At 40.1% G+C, this 24,801-nt stretch overlaps 1 protein-coding gene across 3 annotated transcripts in view; it reads left to right on the top strand.

Moving 5' to 3' along the window:
• Positions 1 to 232: 232 nt before the first annotated feature.
• Positions 233 to 24,801, top strand: part of PAX3 (paired box 3) — a 104,514-nt gene continuing 79,945 nt past the window's right edge. For 2 of the 3 annotated variants that reach the window (XM_036757121.1, XM_036757123.1), the window contains exons 1-4: positions 233 to 317; positions 1,808 to 2,043; positions 3,409 to 3,538; positions 4,644 to 4,778. In XM_036757121.1, the coding sequence (XP_036613016.1) occupies positions 233 to 317; positions 1,808 to 2,043; positions 3,409 to 3,538; positions 4,644 to 4,778 (586 nt within the window). The remainder of the gene's footprint in view (positions 318 to 1,807; positions 2,044 to 3,408; positions 3,539 to 4,643; positions 4,779 to 24,801) is intronic. The other variant, XM_036757122.1, reaches the window with a different exon arrangement.

Genomic DNA, 24,801 nt, shown 5'->3' on the forward strand with positions numbered 1-24,801 from the left:
GTTTTTCTTTTGTTCCTTCACCCATCCTTTTCTTTTTTTGCATTTCGATCGGAAAAGATCGCATCTTATTGACAAAACGAGAGGGAGATTTCCCTTCTCCCCTCTTTTATTTTTATTTTTCCGAGGGGGAGGGGCTTGCTTGACTCGGCGGAGTTCTAGATTGCCAGAGCTGCTCCCTACTCTTTTTTTAGCCTTCACCTGGATACAATTTTAAAGTGAAGCTGTCTCCAAAATGACAACTCTGGCTGGAGCTGTCCCCAGAATGATGCGACCAGCTCCCGGACAAAACTACCCTCGCAGCGGATTCCCATTAGAAGGTAAGTTTGGCCCTTTCCTCCTCTGGCCAGACCCTAAGGCTGGACGCCTCCGAGCTTAAGAGGGAGACTTTCCAAAGTTCTCCGAGCTTACGCGTGTTTCCTCCGGCACCTCTTGCTTTCACTTCTGCGTCGTTCTCATTTAACAAACCAAACCCAATTTTGGAACTTACCAGTACTGGAGGGAAGCAAGCTCAGAATTTGTCTTTCGATTTGCAAACGGAGACGGTTGCTCCTAGACTACACACATTTATATTGGTTCAAATGAATTGCCCTCGTTTCCTATCCACTTTTTATTGTTGCTGTCGTTGTTGTTTGGGGAATTCTTTGCTCTAAAACTAAATAAATCCTCTTTGGATTACGAAGGCCAGCAGCACATCTGCAGCTCTGAAGTGAGTAGGAATGGGTTGCCTGGGAATAGTTCAGGGCTGTCTCCTCGTTCCCAGCATCTTGTGTCAAACCAGTAGTCCTAAGGCAATGTTTTTGTTTTCATCATCTCCATCTCAGCTGTAGTTCTGGTCATTTAGAATCAACCCCAAGTCCCAAATATTTTGCATTGATTTAGGAAATCAGATCTGCCTAATATTTCTGGGAAATCCCCACCAGGGATGGACTATAGTAAATATTGAGAGTTAGTTTCCATAAGTCTTGATTTGCAAGACGTGTAGTGTAGTGTAATTTTGAGAGTGGCATTCGCATAATTTACCGACATAATTTAAAAGGAGAGAATATAAGGCAACAATAATATATGATAGGGTATATGATATATAGTCCACTCATCCACACTCATCCTGTAGTCTCATTTGTCCTTTCCAACCCACTTGTAATTCGTTGTGAGTTTCTTCAATTTCAAACTCCCGAGCGAAGAAAAAGAAGTGTAACAGGTGAAAGACTATAAGATGATTTGGTCTTTCACTGGGCTATTTCGAGCCTCTAATGGTCCAGTCACTATCCAGAACCCCTTAGGATTGTCAGTCCAAACCCCTGGTGAACGGAACAGCTGAAACGGAGGGTTTATTTTCTTAGAGAAGAAGTGAGTCGACTTCATTTGTGGGGTGTCTTCTCTATGAAGTGCTGATTTGGGGAAAAAACATCCAGCAGCTCTTTTCCAAAACTCTTTCCCAACTTTTCCAAAGTCACCAATCCCCCAACTCCCCAGTCACTGGAGGAAAAGCAGCTTGGTTTTTTTTTTTTTTTTTTTTTGACAAGCCGTTTACATACCCCCTTTCATGTTAACTTTTCATAAGGCAATTTCGAAGTGTTTTTTTGTTTTTTACTCCTCTTCAGTTTTAATTATCCAGGAGAAAGTCTCGGGTCAAAACAGTCCGGTGTCACGAAGGCAAATATATTGACACTGATATCAGCGTCTAATTGTTGTGAAATGCTGGTCCCATAATGCTGTATGTGTTAGACGTTTTTGCGTCGGAGTCTTTTTTAAAAAACTCATTTTAAGTAACATTTCTACTTTCCCTTCCCTCCCTTCTTTTTCTAAGTGTCCACTCCTTTAGGACAGGGTAGAGTCAACCAGCTCGGTGGCGTTTTTATCAATGGCAGGCCACTACCCAACCACATCCGTCACAAGATAGTGGAGATGGCCCACCATGGCATCCGGCCCTGTGTAATCTCTCGGCAGCTACGGGTGTCCCACGGTTGCGTCTCCAAAATCCTGTGCAGGTATCAGGAGACCGGCTCCATTCGACCGGGGGCCATCGGGGGAAGTAAACCCAAGGTGAGGATTCTAGCACAGCTAAAGTTTGCTGCCTTCTTGGCCTGATTCTCTTTGGTTGGGTGTTGGGTAGGGATTTGGGGGGGGAGGAGGGAGTTTTTCCTCGGTGAGATTTTCAATGCAAATGTTTCTATATCCAGAGAAGTGCTCCTTGAGATGGGGGCTATTTCTCTCCTGTACCTACTGAATTAAATATTGAGAGAACAGCGTTACCCCTATAGACAAGAAATGAGTTTGGACTTTGGCCAAGAACGAAATGTACGAGTTATTTTAATAAACAGATACACCCCTCCTCAAACTGTGCAAACTATGTAGGCCTACCTGTTGAAGGCCTTTCTCTGACTCCTGATCTCACCGCCTCTTCTCCTCTGCCACCCCCTTCTCTCCCCGCCACCCCCCCCCCACTTTCTCCGGCCTGCTTTCACTTTGTGGTGTCTGGCAGTTGGAGTCTATTCTCACAACAAACTCAAACTGTCCAGGGGTGGGGAAGGACAGAAAGTCCAGGTGACTTTGAAACAAACAGATGAAAGCTTGACGAGCAGTTCCCAGCTACAGCTTTCGAACACTTTCCCAGTTTTCCTTTAAGGAATCTACCGCCCTTTCCTTTTCTTCTCACCGAAACTTTTGCACAGTTTTTTGGGTGGGGGGTGATATAGAGTATCTTCATTTGTTATTCCTAAGATAAAGCCAAGGTCCAGGGATATTTAGGTCATTTTAAATATACACAACCGAGAGGAGAAATAAAGCAAATTCAATGGAAAAATAGAGTAACAGATGAACTCTAGGGATATTTGGAAGGAAATGAAGATTCTGCGTACCAACTTCCTCCAATAATCCATGCTTTTTAAAAATCAATTAGTATTTTGAAACATCAGAGAAACAGTTTCTCAACTATGTAGCCACTTTGCTTACTATTCCTCGGTCAGTTAAGGAGGCGGAAGCTTGTAGGAGTAATATTTCCCTAGACTGTCTCTCCAGGGCCCAGTTATTTAGTTTCGGGTTCCCGCAGATTCAGCTGAGATGCCCTCCGCCCTCCCCATATAGTGGCAATAAAGATGGGTCGTGGTCAGTCCCTCAGAGTTATTACTGCTAGTTTACAGCCCGACCCTTCCATTAAGCCTAGTGAACAACGCTCTAAGAGACTGGTTTACCGTTCTTTGCCTCTGTCTCGGTTCCTTTCCTGGGAAAATACACTCAGCGAGTTGGTCGTTTTTGCTGCTAAGAGCAAACTTTGCAAGGGAATTGGGGCAGATAATGGAGACTAGAGTTGGAGGGCCCAATTGTGAAGGCTACAGAAGCAATAGTACTTCCACCCTTTCAGTGGCCAACCGAACCAACTTTATGGCTCGCCTGTTTGCTCTATTAAAGCAGGTGACAACTCCTGACGTTGAGAAGAAAATCGAGGAATACAAAAGAGAGAATCCGGGCATGTTCAGCTGGGAAATTCGAGATAAGCTGCTCAAAGACGCGGTCTGTGACCGAAACACCGTTCCCTCAGGTACTGAGACCCATTCACATGTCCCCCAAAGTCCAGCTTTCAGTCTATGTTCCTCCTAGTACACTGGTTCAAGAAGTAACCGCCTAGTACAGGCTAATTGGGCAAGGCAGTGGGGAGGGGGCATCTAATAAGGAGCCTGCTCCCGGGGCCAGGAAATATTTAGGAAACCTGGATATTAATAACCTTTATCTTGTGAAGCCTAGTTGCTCCTCGAAGCCGCAGGGAAAAGTTTCTAAGCAGTCACGAAATAGACTGCCTGTAGGCTAAGCACAGGAGGAGAGAGACCCGGGAGGCAAAGTGTTTATTAATATTGATGGTCTGTTTTAAAAAGAAACAAATGTTTTCGTAACCCCATCATAAAGGAAATAGGGGACATGCCACCGGAGACTTTTCAATGTCTAGGAAGGAAGATGTAGAGCAACCATCCCATAGCTGAGGCGTCTCCACTGGGGGAGGAGTGAAAGAGGAGCAGAAGGGAGGAGAGGAGAGAGTTTGTTTTTAATTAAATGGAAACTACTTTTCCCCCTTCTCCCTGCGAGAAGAGATATTTCAGAGCATGGGTTTGTTTACCCGACTGGAATCTGGAAAAAATAAATGGAGAATGCATTTTCTTTTGATTTTACAATATCAAACTATTCTGGAGTTGAAATCGAAACCCTTCATGCCCTCAAAAAAAAGGTTTACTTTCTGTGAAGAGAACTTGGTTGTGGTACTCTCTGAAAACGAACACGGTAGTTCAATACTTTCTGCTCCGCAGAGTTCACTGGTTGGAAGGTTGTTCCTTGGCCTGGACGCTTTGACCGTAGTGCTTAGAGCCGAGAGAAATGCTTCCCCCAAGTCAAAGAACGGGATGTAGGTAGTTTGGGGTCCTCAACTTGTCGCTGCACTGTTTCCGTGGGTCACAATAAACTGTATCTAAACCGGTTCTGGGGATGGGGGAGACAGGTGATTGTGTACATTTCGTTGAGAGGTAGGAACGTCCCAAGAGATGAGGTTCGGAGGTTTGGAAGGTTGTTTTCAGATAGCCTGGGGAAGCACTTGGGGGAGATTTCCCTTTAGCAACAACCCCTTCAGGGCTCCAACATTTCCATCTCTCCCTTTGAAGTGAGCTCCATCAGCCGTATCCTGAGGAGTAAGTTTGGAAAAGGAGAGGAGGAAGATGCAGAAATTGAAAGGAAGGAAGTGGAAGAGAATGAAAGAAAGACCAAACACAGCATTGACGGGATCTTGAGCGAAAGAGGTAAATGAACGAGTTTCTTTGCTGTTAAACTCTGGCCGCTCTCGGAGGCTGGGAACCTGGGGATTCATGGTTTTCGGTTTGTTTGCCTGCCCACTTTTTTGCTTCAATTGCTTCTCTGCGTACTTCGGGCGGTTTTCGCTGTAAGGTCAAGGAAACATTGCTTGTCATTATTTGCTACAATACAGGTATTGGCAAATTCAAAATAAAAGAGAAAGGTGTACTGCGACCCCCTATCTTTTCGTCCCTCCCCAGCATCTCCTCTTTCTTTCTGCCTTCTCCACTCTCTTTATGGGATTTCATTGTCCAGAAAATGATCAGGACACTGATGTTGAGAACGTGCTGTTTGATATCTGGAGGATCTATGCCCTTCTTCTTGTCTTGACTTCGGATGTAGAGTGTCTGGAGTTCGCTGTGGTAGATCTTTCTTGAGGTGCTTTAGGGGACCTGGTTGTCCAGTAGTAAAGATTCATATGAATCTAGAGTTGTTGGAATATTTTTTGTATATTGAGGTAAGACCAAAGGGGGCCCATGTCTCAGGTCTTATTTTAGCTTCAAGCTAGGTTTGGTTTGGGGGTGGGGGGGAGAGGAGAGGAGAGGAAAGAGAGAGAGAGAGAGAGAGAGAGAGAGAGAGAGAGAGAGAGAGAGAGAGAGAGAGAGAGAGAGAGAGAGTGAAGGAGTTTTGGAGAGTATTCACTAGCAGGAAGAAAGAAAGGCAAGGGAATGAGGAGAAATCACTTTTTGAAGTGTCTCGAAAGGAGTAAGGAGCAGCATAAACCCAAATGAATTTTAGATACATCCACCCTATAGATTTATTGAGATTTAAATTATCATAATTCATTTGTTCGCTTTTAATTTTGTTACACATAGAGTGTGTTTTGTGTAAGAGTACTAAATGTGGTATATATTTTTCATCTCTTCCACATCCTTTGATTTCTAGTTCCACAGAAGGGTTCACGATGTTGCACATGATACGTAGAAGCAGAAAGCAAATGGAGAAAAAGCCTAATCTTCTTATTCATTGAATTTTTGCAAAAATCAAAGGCGAGGAAGTACCTTTCTAGATGTGCCTAAATTCAGTGATACTTTAACTTTACCTAATAATGACTTTTTGTCTAAAAGACAAACTTTAGATATTTGTCTAAAGTCACTAGTATAATAAGAAAAAGAAAATTAATCACATTAAAATCAAGGGGGGAGGAGAGAGGCTCTTCACAGTGGGTGGAGTGAGGTGAACAAGTAGATTTTTTTACTTTTGGCTTAAGATTTGTCAGAACACTTTCCAATAATGAGCCCATCACCCAAGATATTATTCCCCCCTCCCTTCTTTCTTCTCCACAAGACAGTTTACTTACAAGAGAGTTGAATGGTGGAAAGGAATGTTTGTGTTGCTTGGAGTTCTCATTTGCCTGCCTGTCACTTGATTTTTCCTCAGTCTGCAAGTTAGGCTGGGAGGTATGGGCTGGGGTCTCCTTCATTGATGAAACTTTGGGGGAAGTCCAAGAGACTTATTTTCAATAGTTTGTGTTATGCCTACATTTGATTAGAGTCGCCAAATGTCCAGTTAGTTTTCTGTGACCCTGCTTGAAGGAGCTGGGTTTAAACCTCCCATTCAGATCACTCTTTCAGGGTGATACTTATCATATGGAAGCTTAAAGGATCTCTTTCTGTCTTTTTCTAGTTCCTTGTCAGGCACCATTTCCTTTCACTCCAACCTCCACGTGAACTAATGGAATTTTTATTTTAAAAAGCAACCTAAAGTACATTTAGATTGATTACAAATCAGGGCCAATATCTGGAATAAATGGGGAAGCTAGATGCTCAGAAATCACTATAAAAATAATCAAAGAGTAAATTAAATTAAACCTCAGACTGAGAGAGGAAGATATGTTGTTGCAGTTTGCTTTTTTTTTTCCTTGCTAAGGTAAAATTGATGAGCAGCCTTAAATATGCTTCATTTCCAATTTCTATGTTACCTGTCTTCCAAAGCTTTTACTTCCCACTGAGAAGGGTGGCCAAGTTTTATTGCAACCATTGGGGGGGCGGGAGGGGGGAAGAGGGGAAGCAAAGAAAACAAAACCAAAAGAGCAATTATCTTTAGATTGAAGGGGAGAGTTTTGAAGTTTTTGTACTTCAGTTAACGAGAAGACAGAAGAGGAGAAGAAAGGGGGAGAGAGCAGAGAGAGAGGGAACTGAGAGAAGAGGAGAGGAAAAGTGGAGAGAAGAGAAGCAAAGACAGGAGAGAAAAGGGGAGGGGAGGGAAGAGAGAGGAGAGGAAGAAAAGGGAGGAGAGGAGAGAAGAAGGGAGGGAAAAGGAGAGGGGAGGGGAAGAGAGAGGAGAGGAGGAAAAAGGAAGGGAGAGGTGAAGAGAACAGGGGTATCAGAAAAGAGGGAAAAGAGAGGAAAGGAGGAGAGGATAGGTGGAGGAGAGAAGTGGGAGGGAGGGGAGAGGAAAGGAAGAGAGAAGCTTCTCGGTGTCCAGTGCTTTGGTCCTTCCTTGTTACTGGCAGCCCCTGAGCTCTCTAGAATGCCCTTTTCTGCACATAGTCAGTGGAAGGAGAGGAGACAAAAAGTACCAAATGAGCTGGTCAAACATTTGTACAACTTTTCCAGCTTTTACAAAGAAGGCCTTCTATACACAATCTACACTTGGAGATGAACTTGGAAAACAAAGAGGGTAGAGTCCATTGAAACTCACACTTTAGCTTTGGCCAGACAAAGCTTCAGCTAGCAGCAGCTTGATGTGAACAAAAGAAGGCAACCTTTTTATAATTCAAGGAGAAAAGAAGAGAAAACAGCTCCACAAAAGGCCGAGAATAGACATTATGGGCTTGCAATGAGGGATGAATTATTCAATGAGCCCCAATAGCTGCTGCTCCAAGAAGTTTTATGGACTCTCCACCGTGGAAAAAGTGGCTATTTTCACCTACAAAATGTTTCTAGTCTTTCTACTCGTCTAGCTATGCCGGCTGCCATTCAAGAGAAACTATGGCCATCTTTAAAACCAGAGTAGTCCTCTAGAAGAAGGATAAAAAAGAAAACAAAAACCCACCCCATTGTTACACGCAAACATACACCTCAGACTCCAAAGCCTAATTTAATTTGGGGTTGTCAGGGAAGCTGCATCTTTAGTCAACCCCGCCTTTCCCTTCCCTAGCCCAAGAGGAAATGATTGGAGATGTCTCGACAAAGACTGGAATAGCAACAAAACAGGGTGTAGGTTCAATAAGAACCCAAATACTTTCTCTTCAATATTTGGACACCAAAGTAGAACGAGGGAGTTCAGGGCATTGGGCTTGGTCCAAACGGAAAACAGTAAATGTCTATAAGGTAGCCTGGATGACCTGACAGTCATCCGAGGGAGGTACTTTGCTCAAGGCTACCTTCCTCAATCCAATATCTTCAGGGTTAGTTAGGATTTATTCCTTCTTCCATTCTCTACTACTTTTGAGTCTATTTTCTGCTATTATCTATTTTCTGCTCGTTTTCAAGCCTGGCGCGGGAGCAAGACCAAGGCGAGATCCTGTGTCTTACTTCTGAGACACGATTGGATCTAGAAGTGGGAGGGAGAGACTTTTGGTGAGCTAAAAGGTGTCACAACTTCAGGCATCCACTTCTTTCTGTCCCCATCATTTCTTAAACCTCTCCCTTACTCCAACAGCAGGCGGGCCCCAGCAGGGTGAGCGCTGGTGCTTAGTACCAGCAGGTCGCGCACGCTCGGCTGGAGCAGAGCTGAGCTCACTGGTCCTCAGCGCTTCTCTCGCCTTCTCTTTATTCTGGCTCCCAGCAAGGCTGGGGCAGGGGCAAAGGATGGGGTGGGGAGGGGAAAAGGAGGGGAAGGGGGTAGCAAGATGAACCACGGCTTTTTTTTTCGCCTTCTGGAGCCCAGCTGCCTTAGCTGCCCTGGCTAAAGATGGTAAAGCCAGGGCCCCCCTTTTGCCAACTAGGGCCGAAGCAAGAGGCTTGGCCACTAGGTCCCGCCGATGCAGAGATGAGACGCTGGCTGCCGCCGCCGCAGCGGCTCAGGGTGACATCGACTGCCCTGAGCTCAATGGGCCTCTCTGTTCCCCCGGCGCAGCGGAATTGGCCCTTAGGCGCAGTTACAATGGACCAGTGCCCCCAGTCATGCGCACTGCGTCAAAGGGCCGCTCCGCCTTCAGCCCGGTCTCTTCCCCGGAGCTACTCTCGGCTAACTCTACTGGCCGAATCCGACTCAATTCCCTCCTTTATGTACTTCTCACTTTCATCTAGACGCAACCCTCTCCCCCCCTCTTTTTTTCCTCTTATTCTTGCCCCAGGCTCACATTAGCGAAATTTCTGCGACCTCCCCCTATTTTTTTTTTTTATTTTAAAGAAAGCCTTTAACACAAAAGCCATGACCAGTCAATAGAAACTGCTCATTCTCCTCCTCCTCCTCCTCCTCCTCCTCCTCCTCCTCCCTCCTCCTCCTCCCTCCTCCTCCTCCTCCTCCTCCTCCTCCCTCCTCCTCCTCCTCCTCCTCCTCCTCCTCCTCCTCCTCTTAGGATGACGCTTTTCCTGTTTGTGAGTTTTGGGAAACATTTTTACTTTGTGCTGTAATGGAATTAGAGGACAGATGACGACTGTAAACTGGACACGCGACTAACAAGCCTCTATCTTAAATATTTAGATGCAATGTTACAATTACTGGCTTGTTGCATAGGCTTTGAAGTGGCTGATCCTGGGCTATGGGGGAGCAAGGCTAGATTGCCAAATTGATGTTTTGATTGGGGTTGGAGATACATTTTCAGTGTGTGTGTGTGTGTGTGTGTGTGTGTGTGTGTGTGTGTGTGTACGTGTGTGTACAAGTTAGCAAAGGAAATTGACACAATTCTTTTGCCAGACTTCATGGACCCCAAGCAAACACGAGTTGGGATATTTGCTTTTAAAACTTTCCCTTCAAATCTCACGTCCTGACAGTTAAAAAAAAAGTTTTATTTCTAAATCTGAGCAATAAAGTATCCATTCGCTTCATGTTTCATTTGAGAAATCCGATTGCTTTAAGAATTATTAGAAGGGGGAAAGTAATCAACTAAGTGGTATTTGGCTTGTGGTAGCATTTTTTAGTAGTTTAAAAATACTTGAAAAGCGTTTTAAGTATTTCATTACTAGTGGGATAAAAACCTCTAGCAATTTTATAATTAGCAGGGCACTACTTAAAGGGAAGGCACTATAAGGCCAGCTTTCACGCTGCTGTGGAGGACATTTTGGAAAAGGCTACCCTTCTCACAGATTAAAATCATAGGGGAAATGACTTTATGCTCCTGCCTGTAGGTCTTTTTTTTTTTTCACACTAGAAAACCGATTTCTAGAATCTAGGGTTTGTTTATTCTATTTCGACAGCAGCTTTAGCTTTTAAAAGTATTTTTTCTCTGAAATAATTACAGCACGAAATTCCTAAATTGGTCACATGCTAAATTTCAAAATGGGAATATCAGAGTTGCAAGCGAGTTCGAATACTGGTATGGATTTTGGTAATATTTAGCTGTAGAATTTGGGGGTGGATAGGTGGGAAAGGAATCTATTTTAACTCGAAGAGAAGAAATAGAATCTTAAGATCTTTTGGTTGGCTCATACGCATTATTTCTTTTCCAGGCGTTGAAAACATGCAAATGTTCTCATTAAATGCTTGAAAATTAGATGTTTATTTTTGTATTTGATTTGGCTATTGATAGCACTGAGACAGGACTGGAGTTTGCTAGAGTAGCTGTACTCACGCTGATAGATCATTTAAGAGTCCCTAGGGCGAAGTAATAAAAGTGGGATGAGAAATCAAGTAGAACTAGCAAGTGCTCTTTAGTTAAGGAGAAACTGAATGAAATGCTAAGCAATAAATCTACTGGATACAAATTTTTCCATATAAATGTCATTTCAAATCCACGAACAAATACGTTTTGAGGGGGAAAATACAGCAAGCGTGAAATTAAATTTTAAAGTCTTAAACGTAGGCTCTGACAGGAGAGGTGTTTTTTTTTTTTTTTTTTTTTTTTTTTTTTTTTTTTTTTTTATCTTTTGCTAACGAAAGGAATGTACACTTAAGTGTAAGGCAGAGAAGAATTTTCCCTAATTTGGTCCGAAGTGGGCCCACCCTCTCACTGTTAAGCAAGGCTCCTTAACTCTCCGTGGCTACTGGAAAATAATGAGATTTTAAAGCCCCAAACCAAAACAAAACCCCCAACTCTGACCAGAGTACAGTGAACCTGGGACGTGCAGAGACGCTTGATTTGGGTGATGCCACTGCTAAGACAGGCAATTGCTTTAAGCGGGTAAATAAAGATTCCAGAACCATTAGGCATGTACATATATAACTAAGGAGACGCTACAAGGCAATTAAGCAGTCATTTTAATGTCTTATCTCACTGGTTGCTCCGCAGTTGTTTTACAACCGGGAATTAAAATCTGAAAAGGACGTTTTCAGTGTGCCTGACCAAATATTGATTAAGCAGTTGTTTGTTGATACCATTGTTACAAATTTAAAGGCCAGTAACTCTGCCCCTTGTTCATCTTCCATTGTAACGGATTCTTAACCACCGAGATCAAAGTAGGATCATTTCGATTTATCTGACTTGGAGAAGGTTTCTTCGCCTCAGAAACCTCTTTGGATTAATGGCCAAATGATCTTTAAGAAACGGTAAATGACGCTTCCATTTTGTAGCAGTCATGAAACACGTATTCCCCAAATGCTTTGAATTACATATGGTTATTTCATGTTTAAAACTAAAGCTGGATTGGCACATTTGTTATCAAATATAGTCTGGATTTGGGGCTAGTAAATCATACGTGGGGAAAAAAAAACTAATTCAATTAAGTTTCCTTTAGGTTGTCTTCCTGGTGAGTATGATTTAGAGAGGGTTCCTCTTTTTATACTAAACAATATGGTGCATAGTTAAACTCACAGACAACTGAAAATTGTATTTACTACATTTTCTTGCATGTGTTTCCATTCTTTGTTTATTTATAGATGGTTAGATGACTCTCATTTGTATTTATTACTGCCTGTAATAGAGAATAAGATGTGTGTTTGTATGTATGTAGTTATAGTTCATTATAAGTAAACCATTCCCTAGTTGTACAAGATAAACTTTTAATTGTCCACTGAATTGGACTTGGATTCATGTGGGGTCATCAAGATTTCATGATAGCATTGCATCATATAAGTGGAAATTAACATATTGAATGCCAGGAAAAAGCATTTCCTCCAGATTTTCTGACTTAGTGTTGACTTTTAGATGAAATGTCAAATATTTGAGTCAAAGTACTCAGTACATTTGAATATGTCCTTTTATTCTTAGGATGAAAGTCTTTGAAGGGCATTTTTTTTTCTCTTTAAATTCTCATCTAGTTGTTTAATTCAATTTGAAAATTCAACAGATCACACTGATTTGGGCTGTGAAATTTCTAGCAGATTCTATTTTAGTGTCTTGGAAATCTGGAAGGTTTCTCCCTATCTGCCTCTGCCTATTCATCATCTGTATGTGGGTTTCTGCTGTGCATAGGTTTTGTTTTTGTTTTGTTTAAGAATGTATACTAGTTATTTTCTTCAGTCTGTCTGCTCATTGTAGTGACTAGGTCTCTGCCGGTCATGCTGTGATGTTGACAAACTATAGCTGATCTAGTCAGCTAAAAGAAGAATTCTGGAATTGTCCAATGTCATTGATGTTAAAGGGGATAGGGAAAGTACTTGGACAGTGATTTCACTGGTGAGGAACTTCCACCTACCAAAACAAGTCAGCAACTTCTCATCAATATAGAATCTTAGAGAGTTTTCTGGAGCACTGAGAGTTTAAGTGACTTGCCCAGAGTCACATAGACAACATGAGTCATTCAGGATTTAAACCCAGGTTATCTGGGTCCTTGGCCCAGCTCTCTACGCCCCAGTGCCTCTTTGCTGCATTGTTGTACCTCCACAGTGTTTTGAGATGTAGTAGGGCATCAGTCAATCCATAAACAAGAAACATTTAGTGCTAGGCTGTCTGCTAAGGACTGGGGATGCAAGAAGAAGCAAAAGATGGTCCCTGCTTTCAAGGAGTTCACAATCTAATAGTGGAGACAACAAACAAATATATGCAGACAAGCTATATACAGGATAAATAGGATATAATCAAGAAAGGGAAGGCACTAGAATTAAGAGTGTTTGGGAAAGATGGGATCTTAGTTGAGACTTAAAGGAGGCCAGGGAAGCCAAGAGATGGAAGTGAGAAGGGAAAGCATTTCAGACATGGGGACAGACAGCTAGAGGAGCATGCCCAGAGCTGAGAGATGATGTCTTGTTTGTGGAGCAGTCAGGAGACCAGTGTCACTGGATTGAAGAATACTTGTCAGGGAGTAAGGAATAGGAAGACTGGAAAGGCATGAGGTGGCTAGGTTATGTTGAATGCTAAACAGTGGATTTTGTATTTGGTCCTGGAGGTGATAGGGAGCCACTGGAATTTGGTGAGTAGAGGGGTGGGATGGGATAGGGCAGGGACATGGTAGATAGAACACTGGCCGAGGAACCAGGTAAAAACCTGGGTTCAAATTCTGCCTCTCACTTTTATTCACTGTGGCTTAACCTCTTTGAGAATCTGACAACTCTCTAACACAAAGAGGAAATCCTAAGTGTTGAACGCTATACTTTAATGTTTGTGAAGCATTTTTATTAGTGTTGTCTCATTTGATCCTTACAACAACCTTGTGAAAAAGATGGTACAGGTGTTTTATTTTTATGTCCATTTATCACTGAGTCTCTGAGCTATTAGGTGACTTGCCTGTTGCCACTCAGCCAATGGGATTCAATTTCAGAAAGTCTCTTCCTTTTAAATCCAAGGCCCTTGTCTCCCTCTCCTCTTCCCCACTTATATCACACAACCTTTTTCTCAATAACAGGTATATAAACATTTCATGTATTAATATAGTAAATGGAATCAAACTCAACCAGCTCTCCCTAAATACAAAATGTGTTTAGATAAGGCAGGAGAGTCCAGCTCTAAGATTCATACTGGGGTGGGGTAGGGGAATTCTCTTCCCATTTCTAGGGTGGAATCAAGAAGGGAGAGCTGATGCCTCCCCGACAATACTGTTGGCATAAAATCCCTTCTCTTAAAAAGTGATTAAAAAGGTGAAGTGAGTTGTTGGCTATCTCTCCCAAGAGAGATCCTCTATAGGACTTACAGGGTCATAGATTTTAATTTGGAAGGGACAGAGATCATCTGTTCCAAACTCCTCATTTTTACAGATGCTCAGAGAGAACTGACAAGTTCATATAGATACTAAGTGGCAGAGACAATATTTGAACACAGGTCCTCTGACCTTAAATGTTGTTACCTTCCATTAAACTGCACGGTCTTGTGAGAAAAGAGTGAAATGTAGGAGATAAAATGCATGTTTTAAAAGCATAGGTTTGATTAGGATAGTTTAAACTGATCTCTGGAATATGGGTCTTGAATGTTGCCTCCAGCATTCTCTTGCTGTATCTGGTCGTCTCTTTTCTTACACAGTAATCACCCATTGTTCAAGACGTGCTAGAAGTCAAGACAAAGCAGAGTCCTTATCCCTCTTAGGGAGACAAGATTTTCCCCACTCATGTAAATGTACAGAGGAATTTTAGGATTATAGATTTAATGCTTGAAGGGACCTTAGTGGAGCTGGGAATTGAACTTAGATTCTGTGAATCCAGAGCCAACTTTTTTTTCCCCCACTGCATGGTAAAAAAGCCAGATTTTAACTTATGCTTTTGAGAATTGAGCTGAACATTCAGTACATGCTGTCACCCATCAACTATCATCCACAGGTTGCTTAGTCAGTCAAATCTCAATTCATCACTAGAAGACTGTCACAGGAAGTTCCCATAAAACTATGCATGATGTGATTATGTTGCTTACAGAATAGAATGGATCTAATTACTTCTCATTTTCATATAGTAATCACTACTGGCACAGTGATCAAAATTCAAGTTAGTATTACCCTCAAAAGACCTCTTCAGTGGCAAGCCATAAAAAATAGACTCTTGTCAAAGCTAGATGTGGATGGGATCTTTGGATAAGTAAGTGGAAGGATACGCTTGGCAACTTTGTAATGTTTCCCTTTCTATCCCATAACAGATGATTTCACATCAAAAGTAATTTTTAAAAAATGCTTTTTCTATTAGAGAGCCTTTGTAATGTGTGAGAATTTGAGATGGGTTTCATAGCATGTTTTTCCTAGAAAAGTATTTTCTATTAATTGTCCACATCCTTTCCCTCTGTCAATAACTTCCACTTTATCCTGTCTATAAAGACGTGAGCTCTTGGGAACAGGGGTTGGTTTTTTTTTTTTCATTTCTTTGTATCCCAAATACTTAACCTACTGCCTGGAACAGAGAGTAGATATTTATAGCTACTCTTTAAGGACTCTGAGATCTTAGGCTGACATGTTATAATAATCCCTCAGTAGAATATAAGCTTCTTGGGGTCAGGGGTTGTTTTCTACTTTTCATTCTGTCTCTAAATTCCCAGTGCTTTTTTATAGTGCCCGGTATGTTGTCAGAGCTTAATAAAAGCTTGTTGTATTGGACTGGATTTGGAACAGGTCTAAGTTCAGTGGTGTGAAACAGGAGTTTGCAGCTGACACCATGGCATAGTGAAGAGAGTCCTAGTTTGGGAGTCAGGGATAGAGTTCAAATACTGCCTCTTCCTCTTATTGTGTGTGTTGTCTTTTTAACAAGTCAACTAGCCTCTCTGGGGCTCAATTTCCTCATCTATAAAAAGGAGGCTGCTGGACAATGGTCTCTAAGGTCTCCTTCAAGCTCTAAATCTATGATATTATGACCCTTTTGCAGTAGATTTTTAAGAGAAAACAATCTTAGGGGGTTGCGGTGATTTAGTCAAAGTGTTGTGCATTTACTTGTCTTCATTCTTATGGTAGAAATGCAAAATATCTTATTTTGTCATTATTAGGCGGCCAAACCTCCCTCTTATAAACAAGCTGTTGTTACAACCAGTAGATTACTTTTATCAGGAATGCTGATGCATTTTCCTATAGGTCTGTATTTTTTTAAATGTGACAATTCCATTTTTCTTCTCCATGATTTTAGATAGCGTCTATCTACATCCCATTCATTTCACCCCCTTAGCATATGTGCACCAATCCCTCCCTCAGCTGTATCCCTCACTCAGTAAATATGTGATCATTTTACTAGGCACCTATGGGGATATAAATATTCTCTTCTTATACCTAGTATTTACTTTAAAATATTTTAGACAAGAAACTAGTTTATTCAGATATATCCCAATGATAAAACTATACCATAAACTCTCAGGCTAAGACATGACAATGTCAGAGGAAATATACTCCCTTCTACATATGGGAATATACCCAAACACCATACCTGAACTGCATCTGAACCCTCCCCAAATCAGTAATTCCAATTAATTAGAGGCATATTTCTAAGTCACAAGCAGAGCAAGATCGGTACCTCTGGGCCTTCAGAGGGTTGTAGTGAATGGGAGCAACTTTGTATTTCAGTCAGTTCTGATATGATTATGACCTAAGAGTATACAGTTGAATTTTTCATGATAAGTGTATATTATTATGGCCCATATGCGGAAACCGACTCATCTGCAAATGAAACCAATGATAATTTTAAAAAACCCATAAAAGCCCTAGAAAAAAATGATCATTCGTATTGAATGAAAAAGTGAGTTTGCAACTATATTTTAAAGAATTTACAAATTTAGCAGCTTTGAAAATAATGAAATGAAGAACAGTGATTATAGTCCTGAATGACCTGTTTCTTAACTCAATAAAGTGATGTTTTTCTTAAATTAACTTTATTGTTTTGAAGCACTGAATCAATCTTAGTTCTGGACTTACAATAGGTAGTTGGTAGATGGACTCTCTACAAATAGACTGGTTTCTGATTCTCACATGTATTCTCCATTAAATTTTATTTAGTTACTTTAGTTAGTTCATTGAACAGTTTCCTAAATTTTCTGGCTAGATATTTTATTCAGTTTGCTTTGTAAATGCATTTACTGATGATTCCTCATAAAGTAGCTCCTTTTAAGATATTTTCCCCTCCTTTAGATCTCAAGTCTAGAAATACTAAGTAGTGTTTCAATATATTATTGTTCTAGCCCACTGACCACTTTCATGTGTTCTGTTGCTCTTTTTAGATTCAATCCTTCTATTCATTCAGTCCCTAGCTTGGTTTTGGAATTCTAGGTTCTAGGAATCTCCCTGTATTTAACATGTCCATATGTTGATGTATAGAGAAGTTGGGGTGAAAACAGAAAAAAAACACCACTTGAGAGAATCGATGGGAAGCCCCCTCTCTTCATGTATTTCTAGCTGCTGGAGCAGCTTGGCAATCCTGCCACTGGAGTGAAGGTTGTTTTCTTATCCCCACATGCACTGGTCTGACCTGTCTCTGAGATAGGTCAGGTTGGGGCACAGCCAGTTTATGCAGCTGTTGAGGCTTAGGCATCCCAGCAGGCGGCCAAACTCGAAGGCTGGAAAGTGCTCCTAGTGAACAGATAAAAATGTCCCTGAGAGCCACAGGGTGTTCTGAAGGGGGTAGATTCCCTCTGACACTCCGATATGTTTTAGATGACAAATCCAGGGAAGGAAACTTCTGGATTAACTAGTCCAACCTTCTATCTAATGAAAGAAGGATCCTTTTGATTCTACAATTTTACTAACTGTAACTCTATGATTGTTGAAGTGGGATTCTTTCTTAGGAACAAAAACTGAGTACTCTGAAGAAAATGGTGCTGGAACAATTTTATTTCCTCATTATAAAAAATGTACAATACTTGACTTCTTAAAATAATAATAGATAGCATTTATATAGTGCTTTTTGGTTTGCAGAGCATTTTTATGTGTTAGTTATGGATCTTCATAATGATCCTGGGAGGGAAGGGCTATTATTATCCGCATTTTACAGTTTAGGGAACTGAGGCGCAGAGAAATGAACGATTTGCCTTGAGTCACCCAGGTAGGGAGTGTCTGAGGTAGAAGTTAAACTCAGATCTTCCTGATTCCTGACTCCATTCTACCCATCATACCACCTAAGCCTCCCTTTCCCTTAGAAAACACTGCAAATTCAAGGGAAACTCCCCTTCCTGATTGGCTAGCTTACTTCTCTCTTCCCTCTCATTCTCCTTTACTCATTGATTGTTGTACCACCTAGACTCTGTATGCATCTCAACTTCTGTCATTTTCCTTAATTTGTTATAGACAATGTTGGATATTTAAGAAATGCATGTCAGTGGAAAGTAGTGCTGTGTTTAGAAGGATATAGAGATTATGAATGGTCTCTAGCAACTAAAATATAGAAAGAATGTTTGCCTTTCAAAGTCAGCAATTGTTTTTCAATTTAATATTATAGATTCAGATTAGAAATACTGCAGCATACTTTGTCTCTTTTGATTCTTTAGAAATGGTGGCCTGTGAGTTTGAGGGCTTCTGGAGGTCTATAGCGGCAATGTTAAAAATACCACATAGCATCTTCTTCCCACCAGCACCCATAGAAAATATATTATGCCTTTCACATTGGCTTGCCTCTCTCTAATCCTTTCAGTTTATTTTCCCCTAGACATGATGCTTGTTGATGTTTATGGAATACATACCTGATTTTCATAGACTGAAAATTATAGTCTGAGAAATCAATCAGGCAGGCCTATTTTAGAGGAGTAACTCTTTCGAAAATTGCCTAACATGTCTTAAGTAAATGTCAATAAATTTTGTAAAGTCAATCTTTCAACTCATTCCTCTTTAGTAATGGAATTTTCTTTCCTTTTTCTTTTTTTTAAGCAGGAGACAAGCAGTCTAGAGACCAATGATTTATTTTTGAAAATTAAAATCTTGATCTAGTTAAAAAAAACAGAAATAAAAATGATACTGCATCTTTCTCCTTGAATTGCCCATCTTAACACCAGAATAAGTCAGCAAATATTTCTGCTAATTAGGAGGTAGGGAGGCAGCTTTTAAAAATCCTAAAACTTTTGTTTTAAGCATGAATAAAAGTCAGAGAGAAGACCTGGATTTTCTTTCTCTTCAAGTCCAGAAGGTGACTAGCTCTCCCTTGACTTCCTTATGGAAATGTAAAGGATTCATAGTTAGGTGATATTAACAGACTGGGCATAAGAGCTTCAGCCCTTCTCGAAGGCTGCACCTAATTTATGCTGACTCAGTCCCATAATTTATGGTGGTCAGATTACTACCTGTGCAAACTCTATGGACATGTAACTCATAAAAGATGCCCAGTAAAAATCAAATCCAACAAAAGGAAAAGTATGGTTAGTGAATAAATTTACATTAAGGTTCCTGCCATCTTCTTCTATCTCAGTTTCTAAATAAACTCCTTAGAGAAACACATTTACAATGTGATAATACATTAGGATTGGGGAGCTTTATTGATTACCAACATAGGCAACCTAAAGTAGAGGGCTGAGCAGAATAAATTTTATCACTGAAAAGAGACAATCTAAATAATCAAAGCCAGAAGTTGATTCTTTCACCCAGACTCTTTACTATCAATTTTAACTTTTCCCTTCTTGAATTATAAAAATATAGAGTTTTGGAACTTGGAGATCATTTAGATAGTCACTTCAACCTTACATTTCATTTTTCCAGGAAGATGTAGTCTTACTGTGAGGGATTTTTGGCTTTCATCATCAGTTATATTTTGGGAACACCTTAGGCTTCTGAACTTTGCTCAGTCTATTTCTAACTAAGGAAGGGACAGATGAGTACTACTGGATGGTGTTCTCTTAACACCTCATCTGGTCCAAAGAGAAGCTATATCTATTCAGTAAAGGGAATTTTCCAGAAGATCTGTTGGTAGAATTGTAGATTTAGAGCTGGAAGGCGACCTGTCACCTTGTCTAGCTCTCTCCTTTTATAGATGAGGAAACTGAAACATAGAGAAGTTAGGTGATGGGCTTCACACAAGTAGTACAAGATAGAACCAGGATTGCAATCCAAGTCCATCTGACTCCTGATCTGGTGATTTTTCTATTCTTTTCCAATTTGACAGGTTTTGGTGTAAACCATGAAACTTCAAGAAGGGGTGTGTGTGTGTGTGTGTGTGTGTGTGTGTGTGTGTGTGTGTGTGTGTGTGTGTGTGTCTGCTTGAGCACTTTGGGAGGTGAGTGGGAGGAGAAATGAGTAGAAAATCAGTTTCTGTATTTTATTTGAAGGCAAAATCTGCCAATAATTTCTGGGCACGCCAAGTTTCCGCAACTGGTTTAATTTCTCTCTCTAAGAGGTAAAGGAAAAGGATAGTCATGGAGCTGGTAGTTCAGCATAGCTATTGAACCTGAAAAGGGCCAGAATAGAAAGGAGGGCAAGAAGGAAAACAAGAAACTTTGGGAGACTACCAAAAAGGACCAGACCCATTTGGGTACCCTATCCTTGTGGGATTTAGCATCTATGCTTAAGCAGGTACTCTTCTTTCCTTATTCTTATTTCATTTTAACTTTATTTCCTATGTAGGAAATTTTGTTGTTTTATAATCCAAGATTTTAAAATTGCAGACAAAAGGATAACTCCAGTGAAATTTTTTCTAATAGAGGTTGAGCTGTGTGTCTAATTGGCTGTAACAGTATATCTTTTACTTCATTTTGTTTTGCCAGAGTCTGTTATAGGCTAGCATTACCTACTTGGTGATGGTAGTGGTGGAGGGAAGTAGTCCCAGGGGTAAATAACACCAGTATTTATATCTACACCTACCTCATGTAAGCCTAATCTCAAAATCTCCCATAATCTTCTACAGGCAAACTTATGTTCTGTGATTCTTCCATGACTAGAGTTTCTAAATTAAGACAAAATTTTCCCAGTGTATGAATTAAAGAGCTATATTCAGAGAGGCAATGTATTAAAGTAGATTGATATTAACATTGGAGTCCAGAAGACCAGTGTTCAAATTCTACTTTTGACATTGGACACAGGTATGTCACCTGACTTCTCTGCCCCCCAGTTTCCCCATTTGTAAACTGGAGATCATAATGGTTCCAGTATCTGTCTCACAGGGTTGTTGGGAGGTTCAAATGAAGTAATGTATATAAAGTATATTGTAAGCCTTAAAGCGGGATTTGTCAATGTTTGTGTACAACAGTGAAATACTGTTGTGTGGATAGGAGACATGTTGTTCTTACCCTTGGTCTCCTGGATAGCTTTTGCCATTTTATTCAATTTAACATAAACTATTTCTGCAGTTTTCAACTGAAGATTTTCCCTGAAATGAGGTCTCTCTCTCTCTTTTTTTTGAAACAAAAAATTAAATTGATTAGGAAAAACAATGGCTGTCTTTCACAGTTTAATTTTCAGTGTTGGAAGTTTACTTGGAAAAACTTTAGGAAAAAAATGGTAGTTGTCCCCCAGCCAGCAGTTTACAGGGTATCATTTAACCAGAGAACAAATTTATATTTTTAAAGCACATAATTGAAATTTGTTCCTTCTAAAAATTCTTCGTCCAACTCCATTCCTGGTCATGGCAAAAGGGAAGCAGGCCCGATTTTAGGTGCGAATGAGGAGAGGTATGTTCTTGATGCCTCCCCCTTTCCTTTCTGTGCTCCTTTGCCAGTTCAGTTGGGCTAATTCTCCCTCACCTCCCTAGTACCTAGATTGAGGCCCAAGGTCACAGTGAAAAAGCTGTGTCTCCTAGCTCCCTGTGTCTGTGATCTTTCTGTTATACCTCGTATTTTCCCAGAATTCTGCCTCCAAAGATATATTTATCACCAAGTACAATTGTCCTGCTTCTCTGAGCTCCAACCATGCCTTTTTCTGGAGTTTCAGAAAACTCATGTATAATCAGCTTTTCCAGGTTGTATTGCAGACTGTTGAATATTCCACTGGGAGAGAGCTAATTCTCTGCTACTCCTATGCAAACAAGTAGTCCTTCTATAAGCTTATATAGAAGATGAGTTAAAGGGAGAACAACTTTGCTCATTGTAGATCACAGGTTCTTAACCTGGGGCCTGTGAACTTAAAGAGAAACTGAAAACTATATTTCATTGTAGTTGGTTTCCTTTGTAATACAAAGGATTTTATTTTATGCTTTTGAAAACATTATCCTAAGACATCCGTAGGTTTCACTAGACTCTCAAAGGGATCCATGACACACAAAAAAGATTAAAACCTGCTGTTACAAGTGAGCACTCATCTTCACTATTTTACGTTTAGTATCTCTTGGGTTCTAAATAAATTCATTACAGGAATATATTTGCAATGTGATAAAATATTAGGATGGGAACTATTATTGATTATCCATATATGCAATCTAAAATAAAGGGCTGAACAGAGTAAGTTTGATTAATGTAAAGAGACAATCTGAATAATCAAAACCAACTGAATAATTAGAACCAACTCTTTGGTGCCCCATTACGAAACCTAGGCTATTTAAAGAGTCTGCCATCTTTCCAAGAGGGTTTCTAATTCATCTAGATCCAACTCTTGAACTTTTGTTCAAGAAAATACAGATCGCTTTATGTATGGTAGACTTCAGTGAAGTCAGTGGCTAGTGACTTTGGTGACTCACTCTCTCCAGATTATAAGTATCTTATCAGATTCTGGGATTCCTTGGAAATATCTAGACTTGTTATGACTATAGCTGCCTAGGGTCTAGAGGACTCTCTCTAATCCGGTGTTATTCAATGAGATCTACTTTGAGTCTGGCTAACTCTGGGTTTCCCCAGGTCCCCTGGCAAGTGCATTTTGGGATATTTTTGGTGTTCCAACTTCAAAGTGAAGAGTTCAACTTTATAACAAACAACAAAACACACACTTCTATATCACTTTCCTCACAAGTTTTCCGTGAAATAAGTAATGCAAACATTCCAGAATTCCTGGCCCAGTGAATCAAAAGAAAGCCACAGTCATGGTAGTGGTGGCTGGGGCAGAAGATGAGAGGCAATATCTGTAGCTGGGCCACTTTCTAAGGATAGGCATCAAATCTATGGAGTGAAATGACACTTCTCAAAAGTCTTTCCAAAGGAGAGCAAGCTCTCGGCATAGTGAGGCAGAGCTGTGGCACTCTGGGACATCAGCCTTAGTTGAGGTGGGTCCATGAGTCACATCTGTGATGTAGTAGAAAAAGCTTAGAAAATACATGTGGGAGACCCAGTTGGGTTACTAAATTACCTTTGTAACATGAGTAAATCATTTATTCTCTCTAGACTTCAGTTTCTTTGCCTTTGAAAAGGGGACAATTTAGTTCAATAACTTTTAAGTTTCTTTCCAGTTGTAAAACTCCAAGTTTTTTTTTTCAGTTCTTACAAGTCTCCTTAAAGGTCAGTAGTGTTGAGAGCCTCCCTGCTCTCATCACATGAGGTATTAGATGGCCCTTACCATCACTTCTTGATGAAGAAGCTAGACCTTCATATGTTATAAGAACTATTAAAGTTGATCCATTGCGCTCCTACTACCCCACTCTGCCCTATTTGAGGTAGCTGCTTGTTGTAAAAGTTAACTTAGACATCCTCACATGCATGTGGGCAGGCTTTTCCCTCCTCCTACCCAGTAGGGATATATACAGTCTTGCAATTTTGCCCATGCTACACATCCCTAAAAGGTGTGTGTTTGTGTGTGTGTGTGTGTGTGTGTGTGTGTGTTAGGAAGTCCAAATGATCTTCCTCTTGGCTATTACTTGTGTTGTAAGAAATCCCATCATAGGAGAAGAGTGACCATTATTCTCAGAAGGACCATAAGCATTTCACTACTGCAGTAGGCTGCACTGAGACATTCTCTCCTCTATCCAGAGATCTGGACAGAGGAATTACATCCTCTCTTCACAAACAGGCAGGAACTTCGTTAATGCTTGCCTGGGCATGAAGAGGACAAAGTAGAGCCAGGTAATGATGAATTCATTTCATCCAAATTGGCTGTCTGTCACATTAACTTCCCATTATATTTCCCACTTAATAGTTGTCAGAAATATAAAAATTTTCCATTAAAGCTACACAAAAGACCAGATAGTTATGTCTAGGATTGGAATTACAATAAAGCAGAGTTTTCTAGGGAAAGTACAATGATAAAAGCAGGAATTTAGAAATTTAGAAAGCTTTGAAACTTTGAGACAATTAAGCATGTTAGATACCCAGAGAGAAAGTAATACTTATGGCTAAGATTATGAATTTGAATAAACTATCGTAACCTACTAGAAAGAAATTTCAACTTGTGTTTTAATCTTTACTTAAGAATCCTGTTGAGGCAAAAGTAATTATTTTAAAAATCACTGTTTGTAACCTGTTATGCCTGGCTTTCAAAAGTACAATAGAAAATGACCCTTTCAAAATGACAGAATGGAATATTGAAGGGTCATAAGATTACCATCTTAAGATTATGTATCCAAATTTATGATACAAAGAGTGAAATAATGCAAAAATCCAGTAGGAAAAGCCATACAATCTCACATATGAATAATTCCCTAAAAATGTATGTATGATTTTCCAAATGAATTATTTACATGAACTTTTAGTTTTAAAATTATACTTGCATATATCACAATTTTCACTTTAGAAATTGAAAGTGATTCAATTTTCCATCTTAAGAAAATATATGTGTTAAGCCCATGAAAACGAATGTTGCTGTACTGTTTTCAAAACCATTTAATGACATAAGCGATTTTTTAGTATGAACAAACACATTCCTCAGCACATGTTGAATAAAAAGCATCAACATTTGCTACATGAAATAACTCTTTTCTTTGCCGAAGCTGGTGATAAAAAATATTGTGATCTTTGTTCTTTTGTATTGCAAACTTCAATGTATGATTTTAAAAAAATTCTAGCTTTACCTTATGATTCATAAATAATACAGGATAAATAACTTTTAATCACCTTTAGCTAAAGTCTGGATTTTTATCAAACACTTTCATGATTCAAGTGAATTATTTTCTTTTTCAAAAATACCCTAATTCCAACTTTTTTGTTAGGTGAATTGGGTCCAATAGGTTTGAAGAAATTGAATTTGCCAGCCTTGCTGCACAAATAGGTGTAATATCGTCTGAAAAGCAAACTACAACCTTCAGACTTTGAGCATGGCAATCATA

This window comes from Trichosurus vulpecula, chromosome 4 (genome assembly GCF_011100635.1).
Source record: "Trichosurus vulpecula isolate mTriVul1 chromosome 4, mTriVul1.pri, whole genome shotgun sequence".
Taxonomy (NCBI): domain Eukaryota; kingdom Metazoa; phylum Chordata; class Mammalia; order Diprotodontia; family Phalangeridae; genus Trichosurus; species Trichosurus vulpecula.